Genomic DNA, 15,887 nt, shown 5'->3' with positions numbered 1-15,887 from the left:
TTGGCACCGCTTTGAAATCTCGAGGTGTTTGTCTTCTGCCACAGGCCTGGCTGATTCAGTCTGTGACAGAGGCTTTAAGCTGTGCTCTTTGCACATGTGCAGTGCAGCAGCTGTTTCAATAACCACCATTTAAAGCAACAACCAGATAATGACCTAAAGGTTCTTTAGGTACTAAATGTTTTTTGAGAATTGAACTAAAGCTTTGCCAGCAGTTGTGCTGATGCAGATGTTGAGGTTTAATATTTGTTGTTGTTCCCTCAGTGTCTCTTTGAGACAGTATATGGGAGTTTAGGCCATCAGCTCATAGCAGCGGTCTCTTCATTCTCTTTGAGCTTTAGTCCATTTTGAAAGGTTTTAAATTTACATCATGTTTTTACAAATCTGAATGAACTTAATCAGATCAGTTAATCAGATTATTGTTGCAGGTCTTTCTACTCAGTGACGTTGGGTGGTGCAGAGACTTAACAGTTTATAAATGTTGACTCAGAGAAAGCCTGTCCAGCAGTCAGAGGGTTAATGAAGGATGTTTCGTGCAGTTCAAACAAAAAATGCTAAAGTGTCACGAAAGCTGGCTAAACCTGAGAACAACACTGAGCTGTGACTTGAAGATCACTGCTGTTAGTGGGAGACGAGCAGGTGTTTGATCCGTCTTTAAAAACAAGTCAACAAATAAAACAGTCGATCGTTTGTGTTCAGCCTGACTTAACTTCTCTCTCCTTGCAGGGGTTGGATCAGGAAGCCTGTTTCAGAGCGCTGGCCGCCTGTCAGCAGGCGGGCGTCTCCTCTCCATTAGTAACGCCGTGCCGGACGCTGCATGTCGCCACACAGGTAACATCTCACGCAAGCACATGAACAAATAACCCTCATTGTTTAACCCACAGATGGACTGCTTCAAAACAGCTGTGCAGCAGCTCTTTTGTCCCAGTGGGGGGGGCCACCGATATGCCAAACATATATACTCTTTGCTGATAAATAACACTTTTCTTTTCACTCGGTCGATTCCATCTCCGTCATCTCGGAGGCATTTTGTGAAGCCAGTTGTTCTGCACTCGGGACCTCCTCATTTTCTGCTTAAATGAAAACAAATAAACTGTAATTCCTCTTTTAAAGGGTTGATTATTCAGCCTGTAGTTTTTCACACCTGCTTGGATTTCAGGATGAATTTAATGAATTCTGAGTTCAGTCGTGTCGTATTCGTGCCTTTAAAGCACTTCCTGCCTGCTCCGTGTGTTCGAGGCTTCAACTGGTTTTGTTGTTTTTAATGAAGCTTGAAAACTGGGAGAAAACTTCGGCACATCTGCGCGTCCTGATGAAGGTTAGCGGGGTCGTGGTGGCTGTAATAAAACTGTCAAAGCACGAAGACGGCGTGCAGCTCGGAGTAGGTCAGCGTATTAATTTAGTGAGCGGTAAAGGTCGCGCCGCACAGGTGCGTCGTCACGTGCTGATTAAACCAGGGTCACGCAGCACACGTTTGACATCCCACCTGCTGAAGGAGCAGTTTCTGTTTTCGCTGTCGTTTTTTTCACCGCTCCGCTTTTTCTTTTTGTCCTTCAGCTCCGTAACGTGAAGGAGACGCATCAGCACACGGACGAGGAGGTCGGCGCCTTCACAAAGCTCATCGAGGCGATGGGCTTCACGGGACCGCTCAAATACAATAAATGGGTGAGTGCAGAAGAGACGGGTGAGACGTGGGCTGAAAACGAGCAGGTGATGGTGATTTGGCTTCATTTGATGTGTGAAATCAACACGAGCACTTAGTGTCATGTTAAATGTGTTTAATGTGCCTCCCAGGCCGCCTGTTACCTGCTGACGTGTCCGTTCTGCACTCAAACAACCTTTCATTCAAAAGCAACACGCTTACGTCCTTTAAACGCACCTTCTGATGAATGTGTGCCACCCTGATTGGTCGACAGGTAACAAAAACTAACCGGTGTGTCGGGTCAGACGTTTCTACCTGTACTGTCAGGGCAGCGTTTCCCCTCCTGCTCTCTGTGGTTGAATAAAACCAAACTGCACTTGGACACAACAGAGTAATAAAACATTTGTTATGGAAGATGCAGAAGGCCAAAAATACAAATAACGTCACTGCAGTGGGAGTGATATTCACCAGAGGTGTGTGTGTGCACGTGTGTGTAGCTTTCATTCATGGCATCACACTCTTGTAGTCGGTATGTTTTCCAGGAATGCGCAGGTCACTAAAGGAATAAACAGTTGGAGCTGTGGCAGGCTTCAGTGATGTGGGAGGTTTTGGCTAAAGGCGGGAAGGTTGCGTGCGTGCCGAGGAATGTCAGGCGAGCAGAGAGCTGGGCCGCCCGCCGGACCGGCAGCGTTTGGCTCGCTGGCACACCTCCGAACTCGTGTCCTGCTCCTGCGCGTGTTTACTCTACAGATAAAACCGCCGTCAGAGACGCACAGATCAGCCTTAAATCCCAGAACAATCCCACAGAAATGCTCGCTGTTGTTAAATGAAGCTCATCGGGCGAGTCGCCCTTCCAGCTGAAAGTTGCTGAACCAGGCAAACTCATTTGGATAAGTTTGCCTGTTTGATGTCATTTTGTACCCCCCCCCCCCCCCCCCCCCCCCCCCGGTTTCCATTGACAAATGTTGGTAATGGAAGTGTAGTGGTGCATTTACACTAGGCAGGAAGTGTAATTACTCCCACACAGTCCAGTCGCTTCGCCCCAACAGCCAGCAGGACGCGGAGGAGTAAAGAAAGGCTGGAATGAGTGTCTGCACTGTGGCCGCTGGGGTGTAAAGGCTGATTGGCTGTTACTCGGGCAGCGTGGCCCCCTGACAGCTTCAACAGGAAGCCAGCGTGTTGTCTCTGCGCCATCGCAGGAGGGTCGCCTGCCGAGGCCTTTCCTATGAGTGATGTTTGCCACAACGCAGCAGAGCTCTGAAGTTGGTGTTTTCCTTCACTTACACCATGTTCAGCTGCCCTCAAACGCCATCACTAAGCCCCTCCTCCATTTCTGAATGTCAGTGACATCACGAGAATCAGCTGATTGAAATACTTCGCCTCATGACTCCCCTTTCATGTTTGGTGAGAGCAACTCGTAGCTGTCAGCTGTAGCTGTGAGTGCGATGTTGTGGTTGCAGAGTGACGACGTCAGACGTGATGTTTTTGTTTCCACAGAAAATCAAGATTGCTGCTCTGCGGATGTACACGTGCTGCGTGGAGAGAATCAACTACGACGAGTTCTTCGACAGTGAGTTTACCACGCTCGGCTCCCTGGGCCGCCGTTCATGTTGTTCCCACTTTGCCTCGGACATGCTTATTGGTGACGGGCTTGTGTTTGCTGATATTTATCCCAAAAAAACCTGAAGAACAACTTTTCTCAGTAACATAAAAACACAAACGCAGAACAAACCGAAGAGCTCAGATATAAATCTCACGTAATGAGAAGCTTAAAACGAACGCTGATATGACTCCCAGCTGTGAAGGATTCAACTCTGAGCTGTGGATTTGTCCTCCGTTCTGTGGTATCGTCACCTTCCCGCTCAGGCGTGGACGGTAAATGTGTCGCTTTGTGTTTTGGAGACGTTCAAACCTTCAGCTCTGCCGCTTATTCCCCTTAAACTCTCAGATATGAGTGTTTTAAAAAGAAAAGCACATCTTATGACCAAAATCTCATTTGTCGTCCCGACAGCCATATTTATCACAAAAATGTTACATTTTCTGTAAATTCTGTGAATCGCGATGCGTGAAACGATACATTTGTAGACATAAGTTGTAACGGCCGCCATTTTTCTTTGTGAGTATTTATCCCACGACGTGCTGCGGGGAAAAGCCCGTGCTAACGTTTGAGTCTGAGGTTTATTTGGAGCACCTGGCGGCTCTTCGTTGCTCCTCATCAGTAAACTCTCTCCACACTCTGTCACGTGACTCGTGCGTCGGTGGCAGCAGAGGTTTGTCGTGTTTGAGTCTGAGGTGTTGGTGTGAGACTTCTCATAACCAAACCATGTCCACGCTACAGTGTCAGCCCCTCGTTTTGATTGGTCCTTCTGTTTGTCGTCATTTATTTTGGAAAATCTCAAAAAGATCTTCAGCTTTATTGTGAAAGATTTATGTGGGAAATAAACAAGCGGACGGCAGAGCCACATGCTGGGTTTACTTTTGTTGTTGCTAACGACAACGTGTAAAAACAGTCACTTGTCTGTCCGCAGTGTGTTTATATAAGAGAGAGAACATTAACCAATGAATACAGCTGCTACAGTGACCATCAAAACCATGAACAATGTTCCCGCAAACAGTTTTTGCGACACCTCGAAACAATGATGGTGTGTAAAATGAAACGATAGACGTTTTCATATCGTCGTCCGATATACGTGGTGACGTCAAACAGCCCTACTGTATGCTGATGTAGTTGCAGAGTCTGACGCAGGTGCGGCGTGCAGAGAATCCTAATGAATCCTAATGTGTGTGTTTCAGAGTGCACCCTCCCTGACACTCTCAACTCCTGGTTCCTGGTTGCACAGCTGCACGTATGGTGAGTCGCACAAACGCATCCTCTCAGCTACCAGTTTATTAGGTACACCTGTACAGCTGGATTTATCCAATCAGCCAATCAGATGGTTTGTTTGCTGCTCTGAGGAATCTGTGTGCTGATTGGCGTAAGCAGCAAAGGGAGCCGTGGTCCGTGTCGACCGCGCTGTCTGTGCGGTTGCTGCTCTTCCGTGCATTTATTAGCCCAGTCGTGTGTCATGTGATGTATTTTTGCTTTGACAGTTATCTTCCTTCACATGTTGTGTAACATTAAACGTCCTCTGTAGCATGCAAAGAATCCAGTTCACAGTGAGAGAATGCATATAATATATAATTGTATTATTATTATTATTGATGTGTTTATGTGGTCTAAATGGAAGCGTCTGATAGTTTTTAATGATGTAATGATGTCGCTGTTGCTCCTGCTGTGGCTGGGACAGTGACGCTCTTCATACGATGAGCACACGGCTTCACTCGTCACAGCGATTTAAGGCTGTGCGCTCGTTTCAGTCTCCTTGTTGTGTTCTTGTGCTCTCAGGATGTGTTTGGTGCGGATGCGTCAGGAGGGCAGAGAGGGGAAGTACATGTGCCGTTACATCGTGCACTCCATGTGGGAGGATGTGGAGCAGAGGAGCAAAATCATGGGGGTACGTTATGTTTCTGATCTTGAAGGGAAAAAAAATTAAATTCAGAGGCATGAAAGCAGGTGAAACAGTCTCAGCTGAGAGTATTAAAGTCTCCACAAAGACACCAACACATGTAGAGACAACCGACCTCTACGTGTGCAGCAACGTCTGCATAACTTCTGCAACTAAACGAAAGCAACAGAAGCAATACCAACAAAGCAGCCACGGTAACCACAGCAACAGCTGCAACCAGACCCTCTGTCATATCGTGAAGTGCACACACACACACACACACACACACACACACACACACACACACACACACACACAGGCTGGTGCACAGCGTGCATAATACACAGGCTGTAAATATCATGCGACTGTATTTCCACTTTTCAGCGTCACTGCTGGGAGAAAGATCTCAGCCTGTTGGAACTTTGTATGTTTGATGCCTGAAATCCTGATTTATTCTTGGTTTAAAACTAAAATGATCATGTAACAAAGGTTTTCTGTTACTCATTCATTCAGGTTATTTACTGAAGCTGAGTTTGCAAATTCAGATATTTTCCCAGCTGTTTAATTCCTGCCAGAGTTTTAGTGTGTAACAGAAGCTTTCACTCTAATTCTCCCTCAGCGACAAAAATCCCGTGTTGAAGCTTTTGCATCAACTCGGCTGATTGGCTGATAGGTTTGTGGTTACGGCCGCAGCAGAGGTTGCGCTGCTGTCAGAATCGGCCAGCTCTCCTGCTGGAACAGAATCTGGATCTTCAGGTTCCAGCAGGAATGCTTTGGCAGTGGTTCAGTCTCCTGCAGCACACGGTCAGTGTTTCACAGCTGTGAATGTCGATCAGCACGTACGAACTGCCTTCGCCACGAACAGGACTCATGTTGCTGTGCAGTCTAACCCTGATCTGAGTCAGCTCCACTGAGCTGCTGCATCTGCTTCATAATGTCAGTAACCAACTGTTCATGGAAATGTGGTGATTACAGACTGTTTTCAACTTAAGCATGAAAGTGAAAAGATGAGAAAACAAAGTAACAGAATAGACAAACGCACAACAGTCGTCTCCTGCTCAAAATGTGAACTTTGAATAATTGGGATTATTTACGCAAACTAAATTAAAATATTTTTGACTTTTTTCTGTTGAAAGCTGCAAAGAAATGCAGGAAACCCTGTTTTCTGAAAGAAAAGTCACATGATCAGAGCACACACAGATCTACCGCACGCTCTGAGGTAAATTAAAAGGTTTCTGTAATTTTGGGATTTGCAAACTTGGAAGTTTTCCGCCCACAAAGTAAACCACAAAGATTCAAAGTCAGCATTTCTTTTGTTTCCTTTGCTTTCCTGGAAATGCCCCGGACCACCGATACAACCCCAGCTCACTGAGAATGCTCAGTCCAGCTTATCCCAGCTGCATTTATCTGCAGATCCTGTAAACTGCAGTAACTGTTGTCCTCACGGGGAGGACGAGGCTCGACTGTGTAGCACTGATTAGCTGACTTTGTCAAATAACCTCATATAAATAAATCTATTAAATATGGACTGAATGGAGCAAACACACTGACAAGCTGCTGCTGCTGCTGCAGTTGCTGCTGCTGCTGCTGCTGCTGGATGTGTGATCCAAATACTGCATCGGTGCATCTGGACCATTCATAGATCATCTTCCCAGTTAAAGGAGCAGCGTGAAGCTAAAGTGTTCATCATGGACAAACGACTGCAGGTCTGTTAGTCCTTCCTTCTGTCACGCCACTCCAGCTTTCACTGCACCCTCGAGCACTCCACCCATCCAGGTATTAAAGGTACTCTGAGCTGTCTTTGGGCACATAGTCTCAACTTATTTCAACCTGCAGACGCAGGTAAGCAACCTTCTGTTCAGGTGCCAAGTTCGGGGGATAAAAGTAGACCCACCCCTGCTCACCACCTTTCACTGAGGCCAGCTCCACAGTGGAACAGAGGCCAGCCCTGGGTTCGAGATGCTACACTGTTGAGGCAAGCCCGAGTCTGAACCCTAGCTGGGAACTCTCAGGCTGTTCCCCACCAGAGGGGTGCTGTTCCAAGAGCCACTTTTGGCAACCAGGGATTGGCCCGCAGGGGTGTCCGCCCCTTACCGTGGCCCAATCCACACAGCACCAGACCCCTACACCTCCTGCCACGGGTCAGGGAGCCGCAGGAGCGAACTGTCCAAAAGTCGTAGGTATTAAGTTACTGTTTTAGAAAGCAAAAGCTGGAAATGTTCATCATTTAGAAACTGGCGCTGGGCAAAGTTTGAGAACTGGCTTTCTGATTGTTTTTCTTTATTAAATGTAATTAACTTAATCGCTTTAGCTCCAGAATGAAACATGAAAACTTCAGCAGGGCAGACGTTTGGAACTGAAGAGCTGAGAACGAGCACACGCTGATGACTGATTATTTTACTGCATTAATACAGACTTGACAGCAGCAGTATTTTCCACAGCAGCTCAGGTTCCTCAGAAGTGCTTCTGTGACATTAAATCGCCACAAATCTACACAAACACGTCTCCAAGCTAAATGTCATTCTGTTACATAAATATTCATTATTTCAGCCACATTTCCCCTTCGAGCTGATGCAACAGTGCGTTCAGTTTTATCCGTGCCATTGCATGCTACAAAGGATGCAGGTTTTGTTGATTTTAAAGTTTTACATCAGCGTAATTGTGCCAACAAATCCCCGGAGAGCGAGCCTGGCTGCGGCCGCCTTGTCCACAGAGTCGTTCCTCTATTTTCTGTCAGTGGAGCAGCTCCAGGAAGTGTCGCTCATTGACATAAATCTGGGCTCTGAGCACACGAAGCTTTCAGAAACACTTTGTCCTTCTATAATGCAGATTATTCTGGATTCGAGTCTCAAAGCTAACAGAGGGGAAAAACCCACTTTAATTACGGGTGTTTGCGTTTAAGAATTAAAGAGTTGTGACAAAGAATGTAAATGTAGGGCGGCAGGATATTAAACAGGGTCAAAACGCGTAAAAGCACAGCTCGAGCAGTCTGCTCTCACTCCTCAGAGCATCCTCGGTTCTTTCCTCACGTCGTAGTCCCAAAGTGAGACACGCCTGCCTCTGAGCCTCGTTTATGAATTGCACGTTTGTACCCCTCCACTTACTGTTAAGCCTGATATTTTTAGGTGCTTTAAAATTCTCCAAAATCAAACAGTTTGGTGCTGCTGAGAGTTAAAACGGTCCACAGTCTCAGCATCCTTCATAAAACGTCATCGTACCACAATACGCACAAACGCTACGTCAGACCTGAAAAAGAGGATTTATGAGTTTTTGGCTGAATTAGATGATCGACGCTGTTCTCAGTCAAAGTTCATGCTGAGGATTCTCAGTAGCAGAGACACTGTGGGAGGAATGCGACGTCAAAAGCCGACCAAACTTCGTCCAATAGAACGTCCGAGACGATCCATGCACAGCTCCAGGTTTCCACACCTGATCCATGTCCACACTGAACCCTCAGCTGGTCCCGATTCTTCACCGAGGCAGTGAAATATTTGGAGTCCAAGACCCCGTCAGCTCGTGGGCTGCAGTTACAGAGTTTTAGCTGATGGCTAACGCCCTGACGAAAAAGGTTGTGAATGCGATAACTTGAGTACAAGGCGGTGTGGGATTTTGAGATTGAGATCTTTACTGTATCTACCAGGAGGCTGCTGCCAGTATTTTAAACACTGAGCTGAAAGACGTGCAGCACAGGAACAGAGCTGATAAAACGCTGGAGAGGCGAGAGCGTCACAGTCTTTTGGGTTCGTGCCTTCAAATAGAAACAGAACTGCAGAAGGGCCAGAGCTTCATCCAGTGCAGGAAAACATTTTCTGCCTGATGCAGCTTTCTTTGTTGGAGCAGAAAGCGTGTGGTGTAAACACTCATAAAATCAGAGGGTTGCCGTTCAGGTGGGAGCAGGAGGGACTGGTCTTTGGAGATTTAGTTGACTCGTAGTGAAGGTGTGAATCCACACCCCATCACAGCCTCTTGGATTTGGCTGTAAAGCGAGCTCAGCGGCAGCCAAGCAGCAGCTTTCAGCGCTCTTCATATTAAGGAGCTCTTTAGTTTTGCTCCTTTTGCTTCGTGTGACAGAAAGAGGTCAGAGATGAGAAATTACAGTCTGGCTTGTGAGGTCACTCCTGCAGCGTGGGCACGCATGCATCGGTCTCGTACGCAGCAGGTGTTTTCACAGCTGCATACGTGACCTTTTGTCAGCATGTGTACGTAAACCTGCGTGTTCTGTATGTCAAGCGTGTCAGCACAGAGTTACAACAAAGTCCGGTTTCTTTTAAAGTTCAATAGTAAAGATGTTCAGAGGTCGAGTCTGACCTCACATTTCTCTTGTTCAGAGCTCACTTGTTTTGTGACCTTTAACCTTACGCTGAAGTCATTAACTTAAGTCATGGAAGTTTGCAGCTTCTTTATGTCCCAGCTGTACACGCAGAGCAGCTGTTTTCAGCTGGTTTCTCTCCTGTAGTCAGACTGAAAGGTGAAACGAGACGTTTACTGGCAGAAAAACGATCTGCTGATGTTTTGATAATCAAAGATTTGTTTCAGTGCTCGCCAGCAGATCTGTGGAAGCGCTCGGGGACGTTTCCTCTGTTTTGTGGGGCGATCGTGGCTCAAGAGTTGGGAGTTCGTCTTGTAATCGGAAGGTTGCCAATTCGAGCCCCGACAGTCTCGGTCGTTGTGTCCTTGGGCGAGACACTTCACCCGTTGCCTACTGGTGGTGGTCAGAGGGCCCGGTGGCGCCAGTGTCTGGCAGCCAGGGTGGCTGTGGCTACGATGTAGCTGCCATCACCAGTGTGTGAATGTGTGTGTAAATGGGTGGATGGCTGGATGTGTAAAGCGCTTTGGGGTCCTTAGGGACGAGTAAAGCGCTATATAAATACAGGCCATTTACCATTTTTATTTAGCAAGTTAAAGTTTTTAGTGAACCGTCCGTTCATGATGTCACATTTCAATCATTATCACGACCTGAGCCTGTTACAAACAGCAGATAACAGCAGTAACCTCAGTACAGCAGTCAGAGATACTGAGGAAGCCTCACTGTGCACAGCTGACTGTGATGTTACCCTCAGTGATATCCGAACAGTCCAAAAGCTTCGTTTGCACATTTATGCAACAGAAAAATACATTTTTCCATCTGAAGCATTAGTTAGCAGAAAAATTTGACTTATTTTCATTCTTATTAAGTCTTATTATTTGTTTGATGCTTGCTGAATAATCCATCTGATGAGATTCCCGAACGTTCTTTTAGTCCGGACGTTGCGTTTGAGCTCCTGCTGTTGACTGACTGCAGGTTTCCCAGCCTCACAGCCAGTACAGCTGCATGACGTTAGCACCGTTCACTAGCGATGCGGCTGCAGCACTGTTTGATGGCCAAAGCTGTACGTGTATCAGATCAAGAGTGTTTATCGGACTGTAGAGTCATAAATATGAATAAATTGAATATCTTTAAAGGAACAGACGAAAGCAAGAAGCGAGTTAGATAAACATGCAGCCGTGAACATCGTGAAGTCTTTTTTTTCCTTGGATAATCATCTTTTTTTCTTCTTTTTTTTTTCTTGATTCCCTAAAACGCAAATTTCCTAATCAAGCTCTACATGAGCAGCTTATATTTACACAGCCAGCAGCAGTGATTGGAGCTGCTCTAAGGTTTCATAGTGGCTGAGGCAGAGCGCAGGAAAAACATCGCTCATTTTCTCCACGTTCATAATCACTGCTGCGCCTCCTCAGTGCCCGCACTCTCTACACTCCAGCCTGTGCAGCATTGGGAAATGTTCACCTTTGGATTCAGTGGCGACAAACCCGGCTGTGCGGCAGCAGGAAGGTTTTCTCACATTTACAGTGGGGCAAAAAAGTATTTAGTCAGCCACCGATTGTGCAAGTTCCCCCACCTAAAATGATGACAGAGGTCAGTAATTTGCACCAGAGGTACACTTCAACTGTGAGAGACAGAATGTGAAAAAAAAATCCATGAATCCACATGGTAGGATTTGTAAAGAATTTATTGGTAAATCAGGGTGGAAAATAAGTATTTGGTCAATAACAAAAATACAACTCAATACTTTGTAACATAACCTTTGTTGGCAATAACAGAGGTCAAACGTTTACTATAGGTCTTTACCAGGTTTGCACACACAGTAGCTGGTATTTTGGCCCATTCCTCCATGCAGATCTTCTCGAGAGCAGTGATGTTTTGGGGCTGTCGCCGAGCAACACGGACTTTCAACTCCCGCCACAGATTTTCTATGGGGTTGAGGTCTGGAGACTGGCTAGGCCACTCCAGGACTTTCAAATGCTTCTTACGGAGCCACTCCTTTGTTGCCCGGGCGGTGTGTTTTGGATCATTGTCATGTTGGAAGACCCAGCCTCGTTTCATCTTCAAAGTTCTCACTGATGGAAGGAGGTTTTGGCTCAAAATCTCACGATACATGGCCCCATTCATTCTGTCCTTAACACGGATCAGTCGTCCTGTCCCCTTGGCAGAAAAACAGCCCCATAGCATGATGTTTCCACCCCCATGCTTCACAGTAGGTATGGTGTTCTTGGGATGCAACTCAGTATTCTTCTTCCTCCAAACACGACGAGTTGAGTTTATACCAAAAAGTTCTACTTTGGTTTCATCTGACCACATGACATTCTCCCAATCCTCTGCTGTATCATCCATGTGCTCTCTGGCAAACTTCAGACGGGCCTGGACATGCACTGGCTTCAGCAGCGGAACACGTCTGGCACTGCGGGATTTGATTCCCTGCCGTTGTAGTGTGTTACTGATGGTGACCTTTGTTACTTTGGTCCCAGCTCTCTGCAGGTCATTCACCAGGTCCCCCCGTGTGGTTCTGGGATCTTTGCTCACCGTTCTCATGATCATTTTGACCCCACGGGATGAGATCTTGCGTGGAGCCCCAGATGGAGGGAGATTATCAGTGGTCTTGTATGTCTTCCATTTTCTGATGATTGCTCCCACAGTTGATTTTTTCACACCAAGCTGCTTGCCTATTGTAGATTCACTCTTCCCAGTCTGGTGCAGGTCTACAATACTTTTCCTGGTGTCCTTCGAAAGCTCTTTGGTCTTGGCCATGGCGGAGTTTGGAGTCTGACTGTTTGAGGCTGTGGACAGGTGTCTTTTATACAGATGATGAGTTCAAACAGGTGCCATTCATACAGGTAACGAGTGGGGGACAGAAAAGCTTCTTACAGAAGACGTTACAGGTCTGTGAGAGCCAGAGATTTTCCTTGTTTGAGGTGACCAAATACTTATTTTCCACCCTGATTTACCAATAAATTCTTTACAAATCCTACCATGTGGATTCATGGATTTTTTTTTTTCACATTCTGTCTCTCACAGTTGAAGTGTACCTCTGGTGCAAATTACTGACCTCTGTCATCATTTTAGGTGGGGGAACTTGCACAATCGGTGGCTGACTAAATACTTTTTTGCCCCACTGTAAATGTCAGAAAACCTTCCATTTTTGCTGTGTGCACGACAGTGTTGGTGCAAACCTTCGCACAGACCCTACAGTATGATCCGTGTGATTCACCTGCGGCCCGAGAGCTTCAGTCGTCCAGTAGAACAAATGAACAGCACAGGGAGCGTTTTTTGATTTTACTGGTCAATGTGTGGATTTTTAAAATTTATTTATTTATTTTTCTATTAAAAATGGTGAAAAGTATCATGTGTATATGAATAGAAAAAGAATTGGGAATCAGAATGTTTTGCAGTTTTTACTTGGTAATCAAAACTTCTTTGATCAATCAAATGATGAACCTGTACTTTATTTAACTTTTTTTTATTTTATTTCAATATTGACATCTCCAAAATTATTGGAAGTGTTTGGACAAACCTGGGACTGGACATTCAGCGTCCCCATAGAGTTAACCTGACAGCAGCCATATTATTGGTCAGAAAATGTCATTAAAAATGCACCAAAAGGCTCTGACAGCACAAACAGAGCAGACAGCTAGCAGCTACAGCCGCCTGTGTCGCCATCCACCTGTCAGTCAAAAAGAGGCCACGCCCCCTAATATTCAAACTTTTAAGCTTTATTGCAATTTAACCCCCTCTGCAGCTATGAAGGAAGAATTCTCCACAGAGACCAAACAGTTTGTGTGTCAGACTCTAAACATGTTTATTTCTGCTATAAAGTTTTAACATGGGAGTCTATGGCACTGACTCCCTGCTGGAGCCTCTGCTGGACGTTAGAGGAACTGCAGGTTTCTGCACTTCAGCCTTGGCTTCACTTTTCCAGCCCAGACGTTTCTGCCTGGCACGAATGTACAAATCTTGTATTCTCGATCTCTGCTGTGCTTCACTCTGATTTGTCTTCCTCTGTTTAATGATGCAGATTGATGCCATCCACAGAAAGGAAGCGATGAAAGCGATGACCGAAACCTTCTATGCAGCGATATTTGGATACGACGAGGTAAGACAAAGAATTTTAAACTTGCTGTTTTACGGCCGACATTCAAACTCTGCTCAAAGGCGACTGGAAATCTGTTTCGAATGACCTTTGAGAGTTCATCTTAGATGCACTGCAGACTCACTCAATTTTAACTCCGGTCCAAAGTCTGGATCCTGATTGGATCACACAGCTGGGACATGTCAGCAAACAACAACTGCAGATATCAGGTTAGAAGAAACTTCATGCATGTGAACACGTGTGTTGGTACCTGCAGGGAATCCTGTCCGATGACTGTGTGCTGGCGGCGGCTCTGTGGAGAAACCTGTTCAACCGTCAGTGTGAAGACCCCGGACAGCTCGAGCTCATGGTGGAGTACGTCCGCAAACAGGTGAGCTTTAGTCTTTCTAACACGTGCACTTTGTTGCGTTTGAATTGTGATGTCCTGATAAGACCTCGGCACATGCTTCGGGCCCACGTTCTCCGGGCTTGACTCATCTGTTTTCTTAACCACAGGAATCCAGAGTCTTCTGCTGATGAGCAAATTGGGTTTAACACTGGTTTATGTGCACGTCTCCATGCAGAGAGCTCTCCCACAGTGAGCTGCTCGCGGTCCGACAGAATTAGTTGGTTTTCCATGTCTGCACTGAGAGCTCGGGGCTTATTAGGATAGTTCTTCAGCAGCGCTAAAGAAGCAAAGCTGATTATTTACCGTCCATCTACGTCATTACCCTGAGCGATGGGCGTGAGCTCTGGGTAATGACCCAAAACACGAGTTCGCGGTAATAAGCGGTTAAACTGAGTTTTCTTGGAAAGGTGGTGAGGCTCAGCGTTATACAGCGGGTGAGGAGTCTCATCATTCAGGAAGGACTCGGGATGTCTCTTCCTGGGTGAAGATGTCCTACCTGGAGGCTCCCGGGGTAGAAATGAGACTCTCTCAGCTGGTCTGGGAACAGCTCGGTGTTCCCCGGATGAACTGGAGGAGGGGGGGAAGGGTGAGGGAGGTCTGGGCCTCTCTGCTTAGGCTGCAGCCCTAAGACTCAACTCCAGGGAAGCAGCAGAGGATTGATGGACGTGCGAGTAGTTCAAAATGTTGATGGAACCTGGAAATTGTACCTGATGTGTTTCCTTAGAAATCCGTGAGATTTATTCACAGAGTTTATGACGCTGTAACGTTTGCAGAAAGGAAAACAGTCGATGTTGATCCATCAGCTGTGAGGGTAAATGTGGACGTGCTGCTGTGTGCAGATGCAGTACATCGACGCGCTGGACGGGGACGACCTGCTGCTCACAGGAGAGGTGAAGTGGCGCCCCCTGGTGGAGGAGAACGCACAGAGCATCCTGAAGGTGGTCAAACCCACGTACAACGATGCCGGACTGTGACAGACACTTGTTGCACTTCAGTTTCCTTTCATCCTTTCCTGGGTTATGTTTTCTCCTCCCCTTCTTTTCCTCATAACTCCTCCTCTCCTCTGTTATGAGATTTTAATTTGACATCAGGTCTGTTGTTGTAGCTTTTTTTTTTTCTTCTTTTTTCCTCTTGTGTTCAGAGCACTTATTCTCCCAATGATGTGTCCACCAGAGGTCTGATTCTAGAGGGTCGGTGTATATATGTAGATTAGACGGTCAGGGATGAGGATTGTGGGCCGCGTCGCACGTACAGCCGTCGTCCTCCATCTTTGTCCTGTTGGGTTTGAGAGTGTCTGCTGCTTCCTGTCTGTGAAAACACACATATTTATATTTTCTCAGGTTTATAAGTACCGCCACGCTGTATTTATAAAGTATTTTGTACCTTCGAGCTTGCTCTTCTCCTGCAGAGGTGTCGTCTGAGACTTCTGTTACTGCTCCTTCACTGTGTTTAAATAAAGTTTTGCTCTGTCAGGTTAAAACGATCCTTGTAGATTGTCAGTGAGGTGTCCATAATGCTCTCACACCGCAACAGGAAGCTGAACCCTCAAAGACACGACGTCATTCTTGTTTTTAAAAAGTGAATAAATAAAGTTTTCTCTGAACGGCGTCTGCTCCTGACTCCTTTTCTGTGCTCAGTTTTCTCAGGTTAAATGCAAACTTGACTTGTGGTTTATTTATCTACTGCTAATACCAGGTGAACGTGGCAACAAATGGCTGCAGCAGAGGAAGAAGAATTTTAATTAAAGGAGGGTGAAAAAAGATCTTTGACCTTATAAATATAAAAAAACTTGAATTTTCTTTTATTTGTATGGCATCATTTATATGGATTACAATAACAGCTGCCTCAATAAAATGACCCCCTATGACCAAGATTTTTGGCAACAGTGGGAAGGAAAAACTTAACAGGAAGAAAGATCCAGCAGAACCAGGTTTGGGGAGGGGCGGGGCCATCTGGCACGACATGTGCTG

The 15,887-nt window shown here is 46.1% G+C and overlaps 1 protein-coding gene across 1 annotated transcript in view; it reads left to right on the top strand.

The window, feature by feature from the left end:
• Positions 1-15,524, top strand: part of uqcc1 (ubiquinol-cytochrome c reductase complex assembly factor 1) — a 17,179-nt gene extending 1,655 nt beyond the window's left edge. The window contains exons 2-9 of the mRNA XM_085275330.1: positions 724-828; positions 1,555-1,662; positions 3,137-3,209; positions 4,433-4,490; positions 5,025-5,133; positions 13,455-13,532; positions 13,786-13,899; positions 14,757-15,524. Of these exons, the coding sequence (XP_085131456.1) occupies positions 724-828; positions 1,555-1,662; positions 3,137-3,209; positions 4,433-4,490; positions 5,025-5,133; positions 13,455-13,532; positions 13,786-13,899; positions 14,757-14,891 (780 nt within the window). The 3' untranslated portion in view covers positions 14,892-15,524. The remainder of the gene's footprint in view (positions 1-723; positions 829-1,554; positions 1,663-3,136; positions 3,210-4,432; positions 4,491-5,024; positions 5,134-13,454; positions 13,533-13,785; positions 13,900-14,756) is intronic.
• Positions 15,525-15,887: the final 363 nt, after the last annotated feature.

The sequence above is a fragment of the Mchenga conophoros genome, linkage group LG5 (genome assembly GCF_057382185.1).
Source record: "Mchenga conophoros isolate Kocher_MC1m ecotype Shallow Benthic linkage group LG5, M_conophoros_male_GT1.1, whole genome shotgun sequence".
Lineage (NCBI taxonomy): Eukaryota > Metazoa > Chordata > Actinopteri > Cichliformes > Cichlidae > Mchenga > Mchenga conophoros.
Note: the sequence above shows the minus strand (reverse complement) of the source record. Positions and strands in the feature narration are given on the sequence as shown.